The sequence below is a fragment of the Podarcis tiliguerta genome (assembly GCF_965153285.1).
Source record: "Podarcis tiliguerta genome assembly, chromosome: 1".
Classification (NCBI taxonomy): domain Eukaryota; kingdom Metazoa; phylum Chordata; class Lepidosauria; order Squamata; family Lacertidae; genus Podarcis; species Podarcis tiliguerta.
This window is the reverse complement of record NC_139534.1, coordinates 84353936-84372265: the sequence shown is the minus strand read 5'-3', so window position 1 is coordinate 84372265 and position 18330 is coordinate 84353936. Positions and strand designations below refer to the sequence as shown.

Sequence of the window (18330 nt, the reverse complement as noted above, 5' to 3'; positions counted from 1 at the left end):
TAATCCAGTTAGCCTGATCCAATCAGACTAACTGGCAACAGCAAACCCATATATAATGGTTAACATTAGCTCTCTCAACAGGAAGATGTGTAGGCAAGGAATAAAGCCGAGGGGGAGGAGACTAATTGTTGCTCACGAATTTAGGTTATCACACACTTACCTTTCCTTCTTGCTTTCCAGTAACTAACACTTAACTTAACCTACTTTTTATTAAGCCTTATTATCAGTAGCTACGGTGCAGAAGAGCACTTGCCTGAATAGGAAAAAAGCTAACAACATACCCATGGATTTCTTTCCTGCACAAGCAAAGGTACAGAGTGATCATCTGTCAGTGTCCTCTGAATTAACCACTGTTACCTCTCTGCTTGTGTAAACAAGCCGTGAAAAGCATGAGGCGCCATGTCCTGAGACACAATGCACAGTACATTGGATAAGAGCAGCCACTATTTTCATAAGGAACCGTCTCCCAGAAAAGTGTTGCAGTAAGTTCAGTTTGCCTGCAATAGAGGCGCCTTGTGATCTAAGGGCTGCTGGGAAGACACCACCTCCTTGGCAATATTTAATAAATTGTTTCCCCGAAAAGTGGCGCCCCAAGTGCTTTTCTCCGTACATGGGAAGAAGATACAGGGGCACAGTTTCTTTCCCACAGTGGATGTGAAGGCTGCTTGGGGTGGAGCAAGAAAACAACGCCTTCCACTGTCCGGCTGGCATCCATTTCAACCTTCATGGCTTTATTTTCAGAAACATGGGATCGGATTCTACTAACTCAGTACACGAGCGAAAGTCAGCACAAGGGCTCCTTTGAGCGCAATGGGGCCTCCCCCAAATCCACTCCAGAGGGTCGGGGGAACCCACAGAACAGCATGCAAGGGGAGGAGAGTTGTGACTGCACCATCTGGCGAGCGGAAATGTTTGCATCACATTGGTGTGACACTGAATTCCACCCCCAGAGTTAGAAAGTAAGCAAAGCGAGAAAGAGGCTGCGGAGACAGGATTTTTAAAGCAGAAATTATCCACGGGGCTGCTGCCCTTTCAAGATGGTGCTGATGCTACCATGTGCCTATTGTTCATTTGGAGTAAGGAGTACTCTGCAGATGATGTGTAATTCCCTACCTTTTGTCCGGCTGCAGTTTTCCAATGTCACAGGAGTCCAATGTCATAATAACTAAAACATTGTCCAATACAATAATAAATAATGATAGCTTGTACAAAGTAAAGGATAAAGAATACTGAAAGATAAATGTAAAACAAAGCAAAGCTTTTGTCATGGCTGCATGTTGTCATGTTGTTAATTGCTCCAAAACGTAATAAAAAAAACCCACAATTGTTCCAAAAAACAAAACCCGATAGTGACAGATTAGTTTGCAAGAACCTGGACAATCACAGTCAAATTAACACACTACGTGAACAATCAAACAGAGTTTTGGTACAATATTTTAAACAGCAACAATGGAAAAGCAGAGATTGGGAAGGGGAAAGACACGCTGAGGCAAACAGCTGCACCTTCAAAAACTAGGAGGACTGAACACCATTTTCCTCACTGTCGTCGATGTGGCTGAGATAAAGCAAAGCTTCTAGTAACACAGCGTCCCTATAAGCCTCAGTCTGTAATAATGTTCCAACAAAGGGATTAGTATAGGAAGCACTGGGCTTGGCTGGCAAGTCAGCAGCTGCTACATTATCAGGCAAGTAGCGCCCCCATGTGGCTCTGCAGAGATGTCTAAAATGGCCTACTTTAAACTGGGTGTTCAAAGAGTGCGCTTGTGCCTTGCCTTTGAGCTTGTGCCTTGCCTTTGCAGACCTAATCTGTTGAAATGTCCTGCCATCGGGGCTGACCTCATTTCAGCCCCCTTGCTCTCCTTGATGAGGTTTTCTTTCTCCATTCTCCATGATGTGTTCAGAATCAACGGGTGCTGTGTGTTAAGACAGCAGGTAATAGAGTCATTTGTCACCATGAGCTAACAGACAGCCTATAAGGGTCACCTATCACAATATGATTCAAGGGGGATTAAAATCAAGGCCATGTAGGGTGCTAGAATATTAACTCTTAGCAGGATGGTGATGATGATGATGATGATGGGAGGAAAAATAAGTGGGCTGGAGGTGGGCAGGGAAGCAAAATTATTCCTGGTTTCTGATTTAGACACAGATCTCACTGCTGTTCCTCAAGAAAATTTCTTCCTTGTGCAATTCACCTGCCCTGCTGGGAGCCCTCTTGGAAAGGCTATCAGGAGCACATCAGAATGCAAAGTTCCAAGACCCTTTTGGCCTCAGATAAACTTTCCCCAGATTAGCTTTAGTTGGGAACGGTCTTCAAGCTATTCACTACCAATGATGAGCTCATTAAAGTAACGGCCTTCATGTGCATAGGGAAAGGTGCTGTACGACCGGGCAGCTCTATTCTGATGAGTGATGACACCATAAAGACACAGAGGAAAATCTAAATGGAGTTCAAGGCCTCCGTGCGCAGAGGAGCAGACTGCAGTCTTATTGCTTTGAAACGGAAAGGTAACCCCTGTAGGGCAAAACCTTTCATTTTACTGCAGAGAATGTGTCATACACGTCCAATTCCTCTCCCTCCAGAAGCAGCAGGCACGTGCTTTGCAGCCTGAAAAGCTGCCATCGTCATGATGCAATTTCACGAAATATTGGAACAAACCAGAAGAGCGAGGCCTCCAGAGGGAGCCCGAGGTCCCTGGTGCTCTCATTAGGGGAAGGTGAGCAGACACAGCAGTCAAATTCGTACAGCCCAGGAAACCAAAGCACAGCACAGTCGGAACGATACAATTTACTGTATTTTATTATTTATGTCCTTTTTTCCTTTCTTTCTTTCAAGAGCTTCTGATTTTTACAAGGGAAAGGGCTGTTAAGAGGAGCAAGCAGCAATAAAAAGGGAAGGCACAAAAGAGATAGTGCATAATGGCATTTTTCTATTAAAAGAACTTCAGCGATCTATTCTCATTGCGGGCCACTTTGTTTTAATGGCTTTGGTGTCACAGCCTAGAAGATCTATCGTAAGTCTTATTGCTGTGTGCTGGAAATAAACAGGGCAGCCCCCCGCCGCTCTGCTCCAACAATATGCACAGTCCGACTGGCCCCATTTCATCCTGGCACAGATGCTATATAAACATATATAGCTAGGACTATGGCATGCATCCTTCTGGCTTTGGTGCATTAGAATCAGAGTTGGAAGGGACCCTGCAGATCATCTAGTCCAACCCTCTACAATGCAGTAATATGCAGCTGTCCCTTACAGGGATCGAACCTGCAACCTTGGCATTATCAGCACCATGCTCTAACCAACTGAGCTATTCAACTAATTTATTGCATCTCTCTAAATTTCTTGCATTTTTCTACAATGGTGGGTGTGGGTCAGTTGTAGACAGTCAAGCCAAAGATGTACTTCCACGGGGAATGTTAAATCTAGCAACAGCTTCCTGCTGGAAAAAAAACAACAACAGGGGGAAAGCTGACCAAAGCTTTCTAGTGTTAAGTATTTCAATTACTTTGATGAATCAGTGAGTGAAAGATGGAAGAAGAGAAGGTTAAGCTTGCATTTCTGTAGGGTATGTAGGGAAAGCATTGCAGAAGCACGTCTGTGGGCAGAACTCATGAATGATACTGGTTGACAGAGCCCCAGAGCTAGCATTATATGCACATTTACTTGGGAACAAATCCAACTGGACTCAGTGGCACTTTCTCAGTAAACTGCGTATTACAGGTAATCAGGCTGAAATTAGAAAGAAGACGAAAATACCCTAAATGTCCCAGTAATGGATCAACTAAGACATCAGAAAGTTATGAACAAGATTTTGAGTATTCTACAGCTCTTCATCAGGCAGAAAATTAAGCAAAATAAGGAACACATTTCAAGACACTCTTCTCAACCCTCCTTTCTCACTCACAGACCTTTAAGGAATCTAAGGTAGTTTAAATGGTGCCTTGCCTTCGCTTGGGTCATAGAAATGAAAGCAAAACTAATTTAACACCATCAGGACTTTTTGATGCCCCCACCACTCACTTAACCGAGCAGCATGATCACTTTTATCATTGAATCCCAAATTATACACATCCTAAGACACTATTGAATCAATAATGTTCATTGTGACGACTCTCATGCGTTTTTTAATTAACAAAATTTACATTATCTTATATGGAAGCTTTGCATTATTCATATCTGCAAAATGCTCTGTGGCCTTCTGTTAAAAAGCATGTTAAAAATTGTATTGTACCAAGTATAACCATCTCTATACCATATATATATATATATGGTGTCACTATACAGTTTGCATTAGATATGTTCATTTCCTTTAAGACAAGCAATTAAAAGCCCAAGGTAAAAATGCTATATTGCAATCATAATCCAACACAACAGAGACCAGTTTTCCCCGTAAAGCATGAATAAAGCAACCTGGCTTTCTCTAAAAGCTTTCTCTAAAAATTTAATAGTATTCCCACCCCTGTCCCCCCAAAAAGTCATGGATGAGGAGATAGAAAAAGCTGGAGAGGAATTAGTGGTACAGCACATGATGCTGCCAAATGGAGTCGACTGTAATGGGTTAGGAGCAATAGGCTACATCAGGGGTAACAAGCATCCTACAGTGTTAGGGCTGGTTCAGCCACAGGTCATCAGAGAGACACAGAGACGAGCAGTAAGGTTGATTCTTTATTCAAGGAAACAGAATACCAACAGAGAAACCTATGGCAAATACCAGCAGGCTCCCTCTTCCTCAGCTGCCTGTCTTATGTCTGCAGTGTTTTCTGCCTCTTCTTCTCTCTCACTCAAGCCAGCTGCTTGTTCAGCATCCAACCATTCTGCTCCACCCCCTTCATCCTGTGACTATGTCCTACCACTGCTCCCCTGGCTCTGAGCCTTCCTCTTCTGTGGCTTCCCTAGGGGGTTCTCTGGCTGGAGTCTCCCACCGTTCTTCATCATCCAGCCAGTCCCTGACATCCAGATACTGTGGATTACAATTCCCACCATACCTGACCATTGGGCATTCTGGCTGGGGCTGCTGGGAACTGTAGTCCAAAAACATACAGATAGTACCACTTCAACTGCCCCTGGCCTAGAGGAACCAGAAAGCAGTTTTGTATGTCCCCGTGAATGTAGAGATAAAAGGTCCAATTAGCATCTTCTGTCCTTTGAATATGAGGACCTTCTTCCAAAGAAAGCAGTAGTCAAGTTTACTTAAAGAAACATTCACGCGGCACAGAGAGAGAGATTCGTACTCATCGTAATCTGGGTCATTTAACTGGAAACCAGGTTTTTAATTAAGATTGGCATTTGTGAACCTCCCGCTGACACCCTTTTTCAATCTCATTTCCAGGCTGCTTAACTAGCTTTCCAAGAGGGCTGGTAGAATAGAGTCTGAAAGCTCTGGATTTGAAATGTAGTTACTCTTAAGAGGTCTTTTCCACAGCAGAAATAAAAAAAAAAATGAAATTAAAAAAATGGCAGATTTAAAATAAAGAAGTGACTCAAATCCAACTCTTGGATGACCATTTAAATAAGCACTTGTCCTTAAGTCAAATTGCCTTCCCTTTCTGTCACTACAATTATTTTAATCCAGAATAACCACAACCACTTGATTCAATTCTATCCATAATGTAATGGGAATCTTCACTTACCACTTAAACATACGGGTGAGGGGGGAACCCCACACTGTCACCATTGTGATTTTGAGCACCTATGAAGGTGGGGGTGATGAAAATTAATTGCAGGATCCTATGATCTCCTGGGATCATGCAGCAGACTGGGAAGAGGGGAGCGAGCTGGGTTTCTTAGGGAATCAGAATGGGCTTTGGCTCAGCCATGCTAAAAGTCCCATACATGCCCTTAGGAGTGAGATGACAGGCCTACCTCCACAGTTATTATTTTTACTACTTATTTGATTTCTATACCACCCTTTATCAAAAGATCCCAGGGTGGTGTACAATGTTAAGAACACACTCTATGGAGCACAACAATAAACACATAATAAAAAGCATAATAATAAAATAATCATAATAACAGCCTCCCCACCACCATAACAGCTTTAACAGGGCATAAATCAGGCATAGGCAAACTCTGGCCCTCCAGATGTTTATTCCCATCATCCCTAGCTAACAGGATCAGTGCTCAGGGATGATGGGAATTGTAGTCCCAAACATCTGGAAGGCCGGAGTTTGCCTATGCCTAGCATAGATTATTTAATGGCCATAGGCCTGGGTAAAGAGGAATGTTTTTGCCTGGCACCTAAAGACATGTAATGATGGCATCAGGCAAGTCTCTCCCAACAGGGACCCACCATCCAAAAGGCCTGTTCTTGTATTGCCACCCTCCAAACCTCTCAGTTGGGGCACTATCACCAACAGAAGTCAATCCAATCAAAAAGGAATCACTTGCTTAACGTTACAAATAATGCAACTTTGTGGAAAGGGGGAAGATGCCATCACCCAATAAGTAGCTTAGGCCAAACTAGAACTATATTGTTAATGAATGCCAAAGGAGTTTGGTTTACAGTCCTGTTTTATACGTATCTGAGAAGTCAAAGGACTCAGTTAGGATTATTAACAGTGCTATCATGGCATGACACATTCTACATCACATACCACTCCCTTGGATCACAAGAATGGACCTTGAATCTTATGGCCTGTTTCCCTTTGAAAAGTTATAAGAAATTCACAGTGGCAGTCTAAGCACTCTACCTTGAGGAGGTTCTTCCTGCAAATAAGGAGGTGGTTCTTCAGCAGCTGCCTCTGCGTTGCTTTCCACCATCTGTGCTTCTGAACTAGGCCCCTGTAAGATAGAAGAAGCTTCATTGCAAACCACAAAGAGACCTATGTAACTAAAAGGATGTCTGGAAGAGCCTACAGAGGATCCCGGAACTTCGTGAAAGGATGTCCTTGTAATTGTCTTGGCCAGAGCAGGGGTCACAGAGCAGCCCTGGCAACTAGATTTGTGGAGACCTACAGCTAATCTATAAAAAATGGTGTGTGAACCATTTCAGATTCGGATATAGTAGGATATCAATGCTGGTAACTTTCCTTTCTCCCAGAGTGATTAAACTTGTTCTCATCACCTCTTTAGGAAAAATAATTACACTCCATAAAAACCTGAGAATGTCTTTCCTTCCTCCTCATATCTGAGGCACAGGATGACAAGATGACTTTTAAACTATCCTCTGTCAAAATGAATCCACTATTTCAACTTTGGCTGAAAAGTGAACTATGCTAGTCTCAGTTTCAACCCTTCAGTGTGTGGTTATTGCCTATATATTTTGCTTTTGATACCATTAACCATGGCATTTTTCTGGACCAACTTAGTGGGATGGGAATCAGAGGCGCTGTATTATGGTGGTTCTGTTCATATCTTCAGGGTTGTGTCCAGAAAGCAGCACTTAGGTAGGTGTTCCTCAGGTCCCTGACACTTGTGCTATGGGGTTCTGTAGGGTCAATCCCCCCCCCAATGATATTTAACAACTATATGAAATTATTGGGAGTGGGTGGTCATTAGGAGCTTTGAAGCAAGGTGTCACCAGTATTGCTGATGACACACAGTTCTACTCAAGCAGAAGAGGCTGTGAAAGCTCTGGATCAGTGTAACTGAATGCAATTCATTTTTAAAAAATCAAAGCAGTTTGCAACAATAGAACATAAAACCAAACAATAAAAAATTTCAAAAAAAGGTAAAATCAGACATCAATTAACCATTGTGGAAGGATGTATTCCTAATTGTCTGCCCAGGCAGAATAGAAAAGTTTATGCAGGCATTTAAAAGTTGGCATAGAAGGTGCCTTCTGAATCTCTATTGGCAGAGCATCTCACAATACTGGGCTGACGCTACTAAAGGCTCAGTTTCTTCTTCTTGTTGTCAGATGAGCCTCACAAAGCAGAGGTGTTCCTCCTCCTGCCAAAGGATAGTGTGTAATTTCCAAACTAATCCCAAAGCAAACAAAGAGGAGTTCATCATATTTTCCTAATGATTCTCAAGACACTGAAGTGAGGTACCTGAAATAACCCTCGTGGTCCCTTCCAACTCTACAATTTTATGATTCTGTGAAACCATCAGCTGCATCCATTTTCAATTGCATACTTGAATCAGGAATTTTGGTGTTTACCCTCCCAGTTTACACAAAGTTGGAACAACAAGGACTTCAAATATACACAACTTACTTCAAATTGTTTACTTGAAGTTGCAGCTTTCGATGTCTTCACTAATGTAAGTGGAGAGGAGAGGATTTTGCTAATTCCTTGTTCTTGGTGCAACCCCCTGCAGCCCCTGAAAATCTGTTCTGGAAGACTAGGGGAACCTGCAGAACAGGATGGGAGGTGGTGGTGGCATTTGCACTGGGATCAATTTGTTCTACCTGGGCAGTTGTATTTCCACAAGGGCCGACATTGATGCCGAAATCCAGCATCACCTGAGCTCTGTGAGTGCAGTTTCTCCCGAATGAAGTGCAAAGTGTTTGAGGACCGGGACATTCACCGGGAAAACAAATGATTGTTTACAAAGCTACTGTACTACCAACTTTACTGTATGCTTGTGAAACATGGACCACTTATAAACACCATCTCCAACTCCTCGGAAGATTCCATCAATAGTGTCTCAAAAAAATATATGTTTACATATCACTTGGGAAGACAGGCGAACTAATGCCAGTGTACTGGAAGAAGCAAAGATCACCAGTGTTGAAGCAATGATTCTTCAACATCAACTTTGTTGGACAGGTCATGTCATTCAGATGCCTGATTATCTTCTTCCAAAGCAACTATTCTATTCCAAGCTTAAAAATGAAAAGCGTAATGCTGGTGGTCAACAAAAGAGGTTTAAAGATGCTCTCAAGGCAAATCTTTTTTTAAAAGTAGTATAAACACTGACAATTGGGAAACACTGGCCTGTGAGCACTCCAATTGGAGAACAACCTTTACCAAAGGTGTCATGGACTTTGAAGATGCTCAAACGCAGGACGAAAGGGAGAAACATGCTAAGAGGAAGGCATGTTTGGCAAACCCTCACCGTGATCAACTCCTGCCTGGTAATCTACCGTATGTCCCCACTGTGGAAGGACATGTGGATCCAGAATTGGCCTCTACAGTCACTTACGGACTCACTGTTAAGACCATGTTCATGGAAGAGAATCTTACTCGGCTACGAGTGATCGCTACAGAAGAAAGGGATCCTTAAGCAGAAGGGGAAACAGACAAAATTATCTCCCCAGCTTTTTCTTTCTTTAAGTCACATGCAAAGGGCCATTAACAAAGTGATTTGCTTAGTAAGAACAAGGCTCCTCACCAACATCAATATTGGGGAAAGTATTGCCGTAAAAACTTATGACCTTTGTTTTCAAAGCAAACATACATACATAATTTGCAATTATGGGCAAGTATTCTGATTAAGCAGCAAGTGTCACAGAGCCACAAAAAAGGGGTGTGTGTGATTGATGTGGCATAACTAAGGTCTCATTCAGACTTCCTTTTGTGATGCTTTTCTAGGCACAGATCTGTGCTTTAAAGCACCATGTCCAAGCACTTTCCCCCCCTGCCCACAAAAAAATCTATTTTTTACCACTGAATCAGAGCAAATGGCAATCCATAGAAACCCAAATTGTCATTTGTTCCGATTCAGTGTTAAAGAGCGGGTTTTCATGGAGAAAGCACCGGGGCAAAAAGAAAGCTCTTGGACACAGCACTTTAAAGCATGAACCTGTCCCTAGAAAGTACAGAGCAGAAGGTAAATGTGGACAGAATGGATGGAAATGTATGAAAAGATCCAGTCTGTTCTTTGAGATGGAGTATTATAGGTGTGTACTTTTAAGTGAGGAAAAAAGTTACAAACATCCCCATAACAGATGTGCATGGTATTTTGAAGTGTGTGAACAAGGAAAAATGTGTGCATATGTGAACATATACCTCTATCAAAATTGAGGGCTTTCAGCTTGCTCAGAAAGGATGCCTAATTAAGCAGAATCTGCAGTTTCAAACTGAGAATGATGAGTCCTAACTAAACACACATTTGCATCTTGGCCTAAAATCAAGTTCATATTCCACAGAGATGACTGTTACGCACTTAGCAGAGGTTTTTTTTGTTCTTTTGTTTTTGGTACTCAAATGAGTTTACAAATCTCTTGATGGATGTTTTGTTCTTAATTTTACAAAACCAGGTTTTCTAATGAGAACTTTGTTGCTAGGTTTTAGCCCAGAGGGAATTTGAACACTAGAGTTAGAACTCTTTACATACTAGACAAATGAAAATAGAATGTGACTCAAAACAATGAAACTGACATTTAATTAAAATATAGCTTTGTGACACATGTAAAGCATTTTACAAGTGATAATTACTGGTGTTTCATGACCCTCAAAACAAGGTAAAAATATAACTGGAACTCCAACATTAATCAATTAAAATTAAAATAGCCCTAATTAGTCTGATGTTACCCCTGCAACAGCATGCCTACTCCCTTTGCTGCAGAATACAGTGATATTCAGCCTAGAAAATCTCCATGCTGGTAAAGAGACAGGAAGAGCAATGGAGGTAGAGGGAAGAAGAAAACAGCTGCGCTTCAGCTAGCCATCATCACATACCAGAAAGCAATCTGCTCCATGCTTATCACCCTTGTTTGCTGTGCCTGATGCTCTTATGCAGCAGTAGTTTTCAGCTAATGTGTCTTATGGAACAATTCTGGTACACTGCATATTCACACTGTGGAAACATTCCTAGTTTGTGGGAGCTTATTACATGCACATCAGTTTCCCTGCTACAACATTAAGAAGTCAGGTAAGAAGGTCCTCTGTGTCCTAGCTTGGATACTTACATCCCCATCACCTCAAATTCAAAGTCCTCTCCTTGGATGGATGCAATCCACCCCATTAAAACCAGTGTCAGTTTCTCCACTGAGACAGATCACATCTTATATATGCATATATAATTACACCTATAGTTTTAGCTTTTGTTATGTTTTACAAATGTTGTACTCCAACAACCTCGAGAGCCCCCATCCCTGCGCTAAACCGTGATTTACAATGTCACTGACTTCTACAACTCCCATCACCCCCAGCCAATTCTTGTCAGTCGTGAACCAACCTAGAAAACTAAAGCAGTGGGTTTTTCCAATCTGGATTGTGTTCCTAGGAACTTGGGAGTTACTTGGAAGCTGAGCTGAGCAGCAGTTACTTGACAGATGACAGATTGGTCTACCTGAAATGTTAGCCCTTAGTCCGCTATTACTGATCTTCCCTGCAATATAGATCACTGGGAAGTGATAAATTTTTTTTTAAATGGACATAGTTATAAAAAGTACCTTGCTGATTTCCCCTTCCAGTATAGAATATAGAAAAGTGATAGAAAGTAGAAAGCATGTGATTGTAGAACTGGGACTGAGACTCTGTAGTCCCTCCAGATGTTGTGCAATTCCAGTTGTCATGTTGATGGGAGCTGATGGAAGTTGGGGTCCAACAGTATTTGAAGAGCACACCTGTCTGTTTTAGAAAGTATGGCACCGCCCTCCATAGGCTGCCACAAAGTAAATCAACCAAGGATGAAATTACCATCACCATGGGATATGTAGCAGGCAGCATTGGCCAAGTTCACTCCAGCCCCATGAACTCACATAACAGCTATCAAAAAACACAGTGGGAAACAAACGCATGGTGTAAAGGCAATGAACAATGGACACTGCAGTCTTTTGCAAACTCCTTGAAACAAGGTCCTCAGTTTTATTATTGAGGTTACCATGAGTGCGCCACAAAGATCCTGTTTGCAGCCTAGGTCGGTTTCATTCTGGGTCGCTCATGTTGTAATCAATTAACTCAATGCAACAGAATCGCGGCCGCCCGGGTCAAGCTGAACTGGGTCAAACTCAATTTACACCATCTTACAGTTCACTCAGTGGGGCGGAGAAGAGAAAAAACAAACCAACCCAGTTAAATTTATTATCACAAGAATTCAAAAAGAAACCTGGACTATGCCCAGAGTTCAGGAATATTTCAAAGAATCATAGAACTGTAGATTTGGAAGGGATACTAAGGGTCATCTAGTCCAACCCCCAGCAGTGCAGGGATTTCAGCTAAAGAATCCCTGCCAGATAGATAAATAGATAGCCAACTTCTGATTAAAAACCTCCAAGTTCGGGCAATGTGTTGTGCGTACGTTTTAATATCACCATGACTGGATGAGATGGTCGTTCTCAGTGCCCCGAGATATACCCTTGATGGAAGTCCCATGAGCTTGGGGGTGGGGAGTGACTGTACCACCTCTGAGCATCCTTCCTTTCCAAGGATAACGCACAGGTTAACTTGGGTTTGTTTTTGGAACAGGGATGGGAATTCCCTACGTGGTGGTGGGAGGGTGGGGGGGGGGACTCTTTGCTTGGGGAAACCAGCCGCCGCCCCGACCCTTTGCCCCCCAAAACTGCCCTCTTCGCCACCCGCCCTGGCTCCAGGGAGAGGAGGGAGCCCGCCCCGTGCGCCTTCGGGAGGACGAGGCGCGCGCCCCGCTCACCTTCATGGCGGCGCTCCCTGGCTCTCCCCGCAGCTTACTCGAGAGGAGGAGCGGCAGCGGCGCAAGGTCGCCGCGGCTGCCAGAGCCTTTTCCCCGGCACTGAGCCTCCAGCTCCTCCTCCTCCTCCAGCTCTGGATGTAAACACTGGAGAAGGGAAGGAGGGCGAAGGAGGGGACTGGCGCCATGGCAACCCACGCCGGAAGAGGAACGAGCGCGTGGGTCCGGCAGGGGGGCCTGGGGTAGTGGTCGCCATCTTCTAGTGGGCAAGAGCATCCTAGAGGATGCGGGGAGTTGCCAACTTTGAGGGAAGAAGGGCCCTGTGTGCAGCAACTTCAGAGGCAGGGAATGTCCTTGCTGGGAATGCTGCTGCACTTGGAGTTTTTGTTTAATGAACTTTATAAAGTCTATAGGAATTATAGAATTGTAGACTTGCAGGGACCCCAGGGGTCATGTCTTCCAACCCCCTGCAAACAGGAATCTGCCTCATACAGAGACAGTTGCAGGGGAAGCCACCATGATGCCCTCCAGGTTTTGCTGGACTGCAACTCCCATCCTCCTTGACCAATGGTCATGCTGCCTGAGGCTAATGGGAACTGGAGTGCAACAGCCTCTCGGGGCACTGCATTGGCTACCTGTGGTCTGCACACTGACTGGTAGCATCTGTCCAGGGTTTCAGGCAGGAGTCTCTTCCCAGTCTTACCTGAAAATGTCCCAATAGTCAGCCTGGGCATGCAGAGCATGTGGTCTGCCACCCAGCATTCAGCACATAGGGAAGGATGCCAACTTCACATTTTAGGAAATGTTCTGTAAGAAAGCTTTAGAATGTGGAAAGATGCACATATTCATGTGAACTTCTGTGATGTGTGGATCTCTGAAATATGCCTCATGTGACGACCATTAACCCGGTATTTCTTTTGTGTTTTGGGACTGTGATTAGCAACTCTTCCGAGCCTAGTACAGTGGTACCTCGGTTTAAGAACAGTCCGGTTTAAGAATGATTTGGTTTACAAACTCCGCAAAACAGAAAATAGTGTCTTGGTTTGAGAACTTTACCTTGGTCTAAGAACGGAATCCGAACGGTGGAAGGGCATCAGCGGCGGGAGGCCTCATTAGGAAAAGTGCTCCTCGGTTTAAGAACAGTTTTGGTTTAAGAACGGACTCCCAGAACGGATTAAGTTCGTAAACCAAGGTACCACTGTACTGTATTTGGAAATGGAAACTAAGCTTTTCAAAACTGAACATATAGTACAGCTCACACAATGTGCCACTAGAGGGCAACCACAGACTGTTTTGAGTTGCTGCTACATAGGGGAAGAAATCAAGAGAGGAGCATTTGTGAAACAGAGGGAGTCAACATGAACAGGAGACTAAAAGCCTGTCTAGTTCAACAAGATGACAATCTCAGTAGGCAGGCAGATTGATGCAGGAAAGCTGGCTCAGCAGATGTTTGGATCTTAGGTTATGTAGGAGACCAGCTCTCCAAGATCAGAAACCGACAGGGAGTCAATGGGGTGTATTTCAATACTGGCAAAATAGGAACCAGTATTGTTCACAATGAGCATGAAGCAGTGAGTGTGGTGTGATTAAAGGGGCTATGTGGGTGTACATCAGCTCGCCCAGTCTTGCCAAAGGTGTCCACATTACTAAGGATGTTGGTGAGGGGGCACGTATGTGCTTATGGCCTTGAGTCCTTGGAATCCTGCATGATTGGTTCCAAGATCTCGTGAAACGTGCATGTGTAGGTAACCACAAAGAGACTTCTAGGTCTCTTGCAGTCCGTTGAGCATCCTACAGAAGCCTTCTTTCTGCCAAGACATTAAAGGCCATTTACTTTATTTCACAGGATTTGCATACTGGATTGTTATAAAATTTTAAGCAGTTTACTAAAAGGATAAAACAATAAAATTATCCGTTAATCCAACTTTTAAAAAATCAAAAACAACCCCAAAACCAGAATATATGTCCACATCCTGCATGTCTGTGCAGGCTTGCCTAAACAAAAAAGTTTTTTTCAGGCACCAAAAAGAATATAGGTAAGACACCTACTTATATTTGAGTGCTAAAATAGCAAAAGAAATAATTCATATAAAATGTAACATTGGCTGGCTTGAAATGTAGAAGATTCCTCAACCTCAGACAGAAAGGATTTGTGGAATTTTGGAACCCCTTTCAGATCTATGGTGTACAGCACATCATATTGCAGCACCTGTAAAATGATACTGCAGATCTGGGAAAGGTGCGGGAAAGAGTAACCAAAACGATCAAGTGCCTGGAGCAGCTCCCCTTTGTGAAACAGTGGAAAGTGCAACTTAGCAAACAGGTGGGAAAATACTGGTAACCTGCCTGCTCCTTCTCCCTCTCTTCTCACCGTACTATTGCTCCTCAGTACAGTAGGTGCACAGGTGTCCTGAACCTCTGGCCTACCTGGCAGCAAGTCAGTATGCTAAATCCAGAGCTCAAAGGTCAATCCACACAAGCAAAGTCCAAAAGTCAGGAAACACAGTTCAGGATCAATCCAAGTAGCCAAATCTGAAGTCCAGCAGTCAGGATATAGACCAGAGTCAAACCCAAAGCACAGTCCTGAGAGGCCCAGGAGCATCCAAAGCAAGTTCCCTCAACATGGGCAGTTAAGCAAACACAGCAGCTCAGCTGCTTCCCTTTTATACTTTGCCTGCTGATTGCAGCATCTGGGCTTGATGAGACATGAGACCCTCACCTGTTCTTCGCCTACTCCGGAACCACACACCTCCTCCCAGAGCTAGTGAGCCCCACCTGGCCAGCTAGGGAGCTGGGCTGTGGGCCCTTGCCTGCCTCAGCCTCCTGGAGAACCCTGCCTGCTGCTCCCTACACCTCAGAGCCCACCATGTTCATGAAGACAGGGGCCCCTCTGGCTCTGGTGATGGGTCCTGCTGCTCTGGTTCCTGTGCATGGATCCCCATCCCTTCGCCATTCTCCATCACCCTGTGAGTTCTTCCTTCCTCATCCCCTACTTGCCCCCGGTGTGTTTCAGTCCTGGCTACACCCCTCAGCAGGATCTTCTACCTACTCACCGTCGTCTTGCCAGTTCACGACAACAGGAACATTAAACTCGCTGGTACAGAATTTCCCACTCTGCTGAGTGGCCTGTTCTGTAACCCACATCAGGATCCATCCCGTCTCTACTTTAGATTTTAAAGACATCTTAAAAGGCTGTGTTGAAGGATCTAAGCAAGAGCAGTAGATACTACAAGTACTTTGGTCCAAATTTAATATGGCCAAAAGAGCCAGGGGTGGGTGGCGGGGGAAGGGGAGAATTAAAGTGGATGTGGATGGTAGACTACAGCTTTGGGACGGGAATTGCTTTGCCAGATAATTAAACTCATTCCTGAAAACTGCCCATTATATAAAAGTAGATGGGAAGAAGGTTGCACAAGAAAAGTTGTTTATGGAGATGTTTGTTTACAAAGTGCTATGAGAGCAGTTAACTAACCATTCATCGGGTTGGACAAGTTTCTAATGTTTCCACAAATTGAATAAGTGACTCACGGACCTCCAGCAATTCATTTCAGCATCCAATCTAGCTCCCAGTCAAGTGGAGTCAAAAGAGAAGGTTCAGAATTGCATTCCACAGACTCATCCGGCTGCACTCCAAGACCAAACTTCAAAATTCCACTCCGGCCCTCAGCTGGGATGAGTGACCCATGCTGTGTTCTATGCAGTGACCTGGTTTTTGTTTTTCATGCCTAACTATTTGAGATTGTCTGCCCAGCTGTTTTATAATGTGCAGCTGTGAAAGTATGGTTCTCTGTGTCTTTTGAGTGTTGTTTGCAGGGTTTTATACTGAGGTGCACAGCTTTATAGCTACCATAATAATAAGGGTGTTGATTCTTTTGTCATCACTCTGGGCCCTTTGGGCTTGTATTTTAATACGGTACTGTATAGACAGCCGTAGTATAGGACAGTGGAATGAATGCTTAGTATAGTTCAAGTAAGTTTTAAGGACATTTCCTACCAGTCTTAAACTGAAATATGTGTAAGTGTAATCAGGATCCTCAACATGCATGGGTTGGGGGAATCTGTCATTACTGTTATCCAGCAACAAACCAGGAGCAGTATAAACCTAGCAGCAGAGTAACAGTACACCAGTTATTTTTAAAAGTACTAAAAATACTGAAGACTCAAATGCCTGGGGAAATCAGGCCACAAAAAGGGCACCAGGTGAGCCTTTCTAGGGAGATGTTTGATAACTAGTTTGGCAACACTGAAAAGGCCCTCTCTAGTCAGCCCCCCCCCCCCCGGTGGGGATTCATGGGGAAGGGCCTGAGACAATTGTCTTAGGTTCTGAGTAGATGTACACAGATGTGGCATTGAGACTGGGGGCAATGAAAGAAAAGAACTACAATAAGGCAAGGATCACTGAAGAAAAGCTGTCATACTACTAGGACTTGAAACAAGACCAAAAGCAGAAAAGAAGGAAACCTGTTGCATGGTGAAGGGGAGGCGGTTCCAGGCAATGGGTTGAATTGAACAAAGCCCCTGCATGAGCAGTATCAAGTGAAAACATTCATCTCTTGACATAGCTTTCGTATGATCTCATGTTACTTCTGGATCCGACAACAGGCTGTTTTGTGTGCCTACATTTTCCATGTGGCAAGCATTTCCAGAAAAGTGGTGCTTGTACAGTTCTAGTTTCCTTGGAAAGGAGGTCACAGGAGGGTTACAGCATTTTGTAATATTTGCATTTATTTACAATTATATGGGTGAAGCATAGATGGAAGCTCCCAGCATAAAGCTCCAACGGACGCCTTGACATCTAGTGCTTCCACATCAGATCTACAATGGGCCTTAAGATGCTTCAGAGCTCCCAAAACTCTGTTTTCCCCGTCCTCCTCTCGGGGCCATGCTATGCATGATATAAATCATGGAGTTTCCCCAAGAGTACAAGCTTTCTCTTTCCTAAATTGTTAGTATAGGGGTCCTGAGCCAGATAAGGACCCTAGCATGGGGGCAAAAGATGAAAGTGTCCCCTACTCCTCCCTGTGTCATGCCAGGCCCCCAATCCAGATTAAGCCCCTCTCCCATGCTGACAAAAATATCTGCATTCAATAACAAATTATTGTTAACTTCATATGTAGTTTGGGCCCTGAGTGTGCCTCAAGCTGCAACTTAACAGATATCTGGATCCCAACATTCCTCAACTGAGAATGGTGGAGAGAGATCCCACCTGCTCTTCATAGGTCTCTTGGCCAATAAAAATACTGGCAATTGATCACAATCATCCAGTCTCCCGAAGAAAGAGGTTCTTGGCAAGTTGCCAGGTCTGTTATTAGGTCCAAGGCCTCAGGCAACCCGCACTGATACAAAACACATTCACAGAAATCCAATAGAAACCTCATAACAAGTCATTTCAATAGATCTTCCAGTCTCTTTGTCTGAGTGCCTCAAGACTCTTTGTTGTTTTCAGTAGAAGTAGACCTGGAAGCCTTCATCTGGAAGCCTTCATCTGCCTGCCCATGTATAGCAATCTGAATCATTGTGAGACTGCTGTGTTGGCAGTGGACAGCTCCCTCTTGCAGCAAGTGGGGATCCAAGGGGCAATCGCCTTCCCCTCCAAGTGGGGAAGTGTTCAGAGACGTTGCTCTGTATGCATGCAAGCTCAAAGGGTAGCTTCATAGTTCCAATACTCAAACTATTTTTTTAAAAAAGTCCTCACCTATTTATAGACGAGTGCATTTTGTGTTAGTCACCCAACAATTAGCTTTTCTCATATTGCAACATTTGTTTATCCTTTCCCCTCCTCCCAATGATAAAGTAGCATGAAATGATACTCGGATAGCTCTTCTGGGAATTCCCACAGCTTGTTTGTTTCT

General features: G+C 43.8%; 1 protein-coding gene across 2 annotated transcripts in view; it reads right to left on the bottom strand.

The window, feature by feature from the left end:
• The window catches only part of LOC310680482 (transmembrane protein 263-like), a 296399-nt gene extending 281315 nt beyond the window's left edge, over positions 1 to 15084 (bottom strand). Inside the window, exons 1-2 of one of the 2 annotated variants that reach the window (XM_083447169.1) lie at positions 14906 to 15084; positions 6691 to 6781 (exon numbers count right to left, since the gene is read on the bottom strand). In XM_083447169.1, coding sequence (XP_083303295.1) covers positions 6691 to 6760 — 70 coding nt within the window. In that variant the 5' untranslated portion in view covers positions 6761 to 6781; positions 14906 to 15084. Of the gene's footprint in view, positions 1 to 6690; positions 6782 to 12481; positions 12644 to 14905 lie in introns of those variants that run through there. The other variant, XM_083447168.1, reaches the window with a different exon arrangement.
• Positions 15085 to 18330: the final 3246 nt, after the last annotated feature.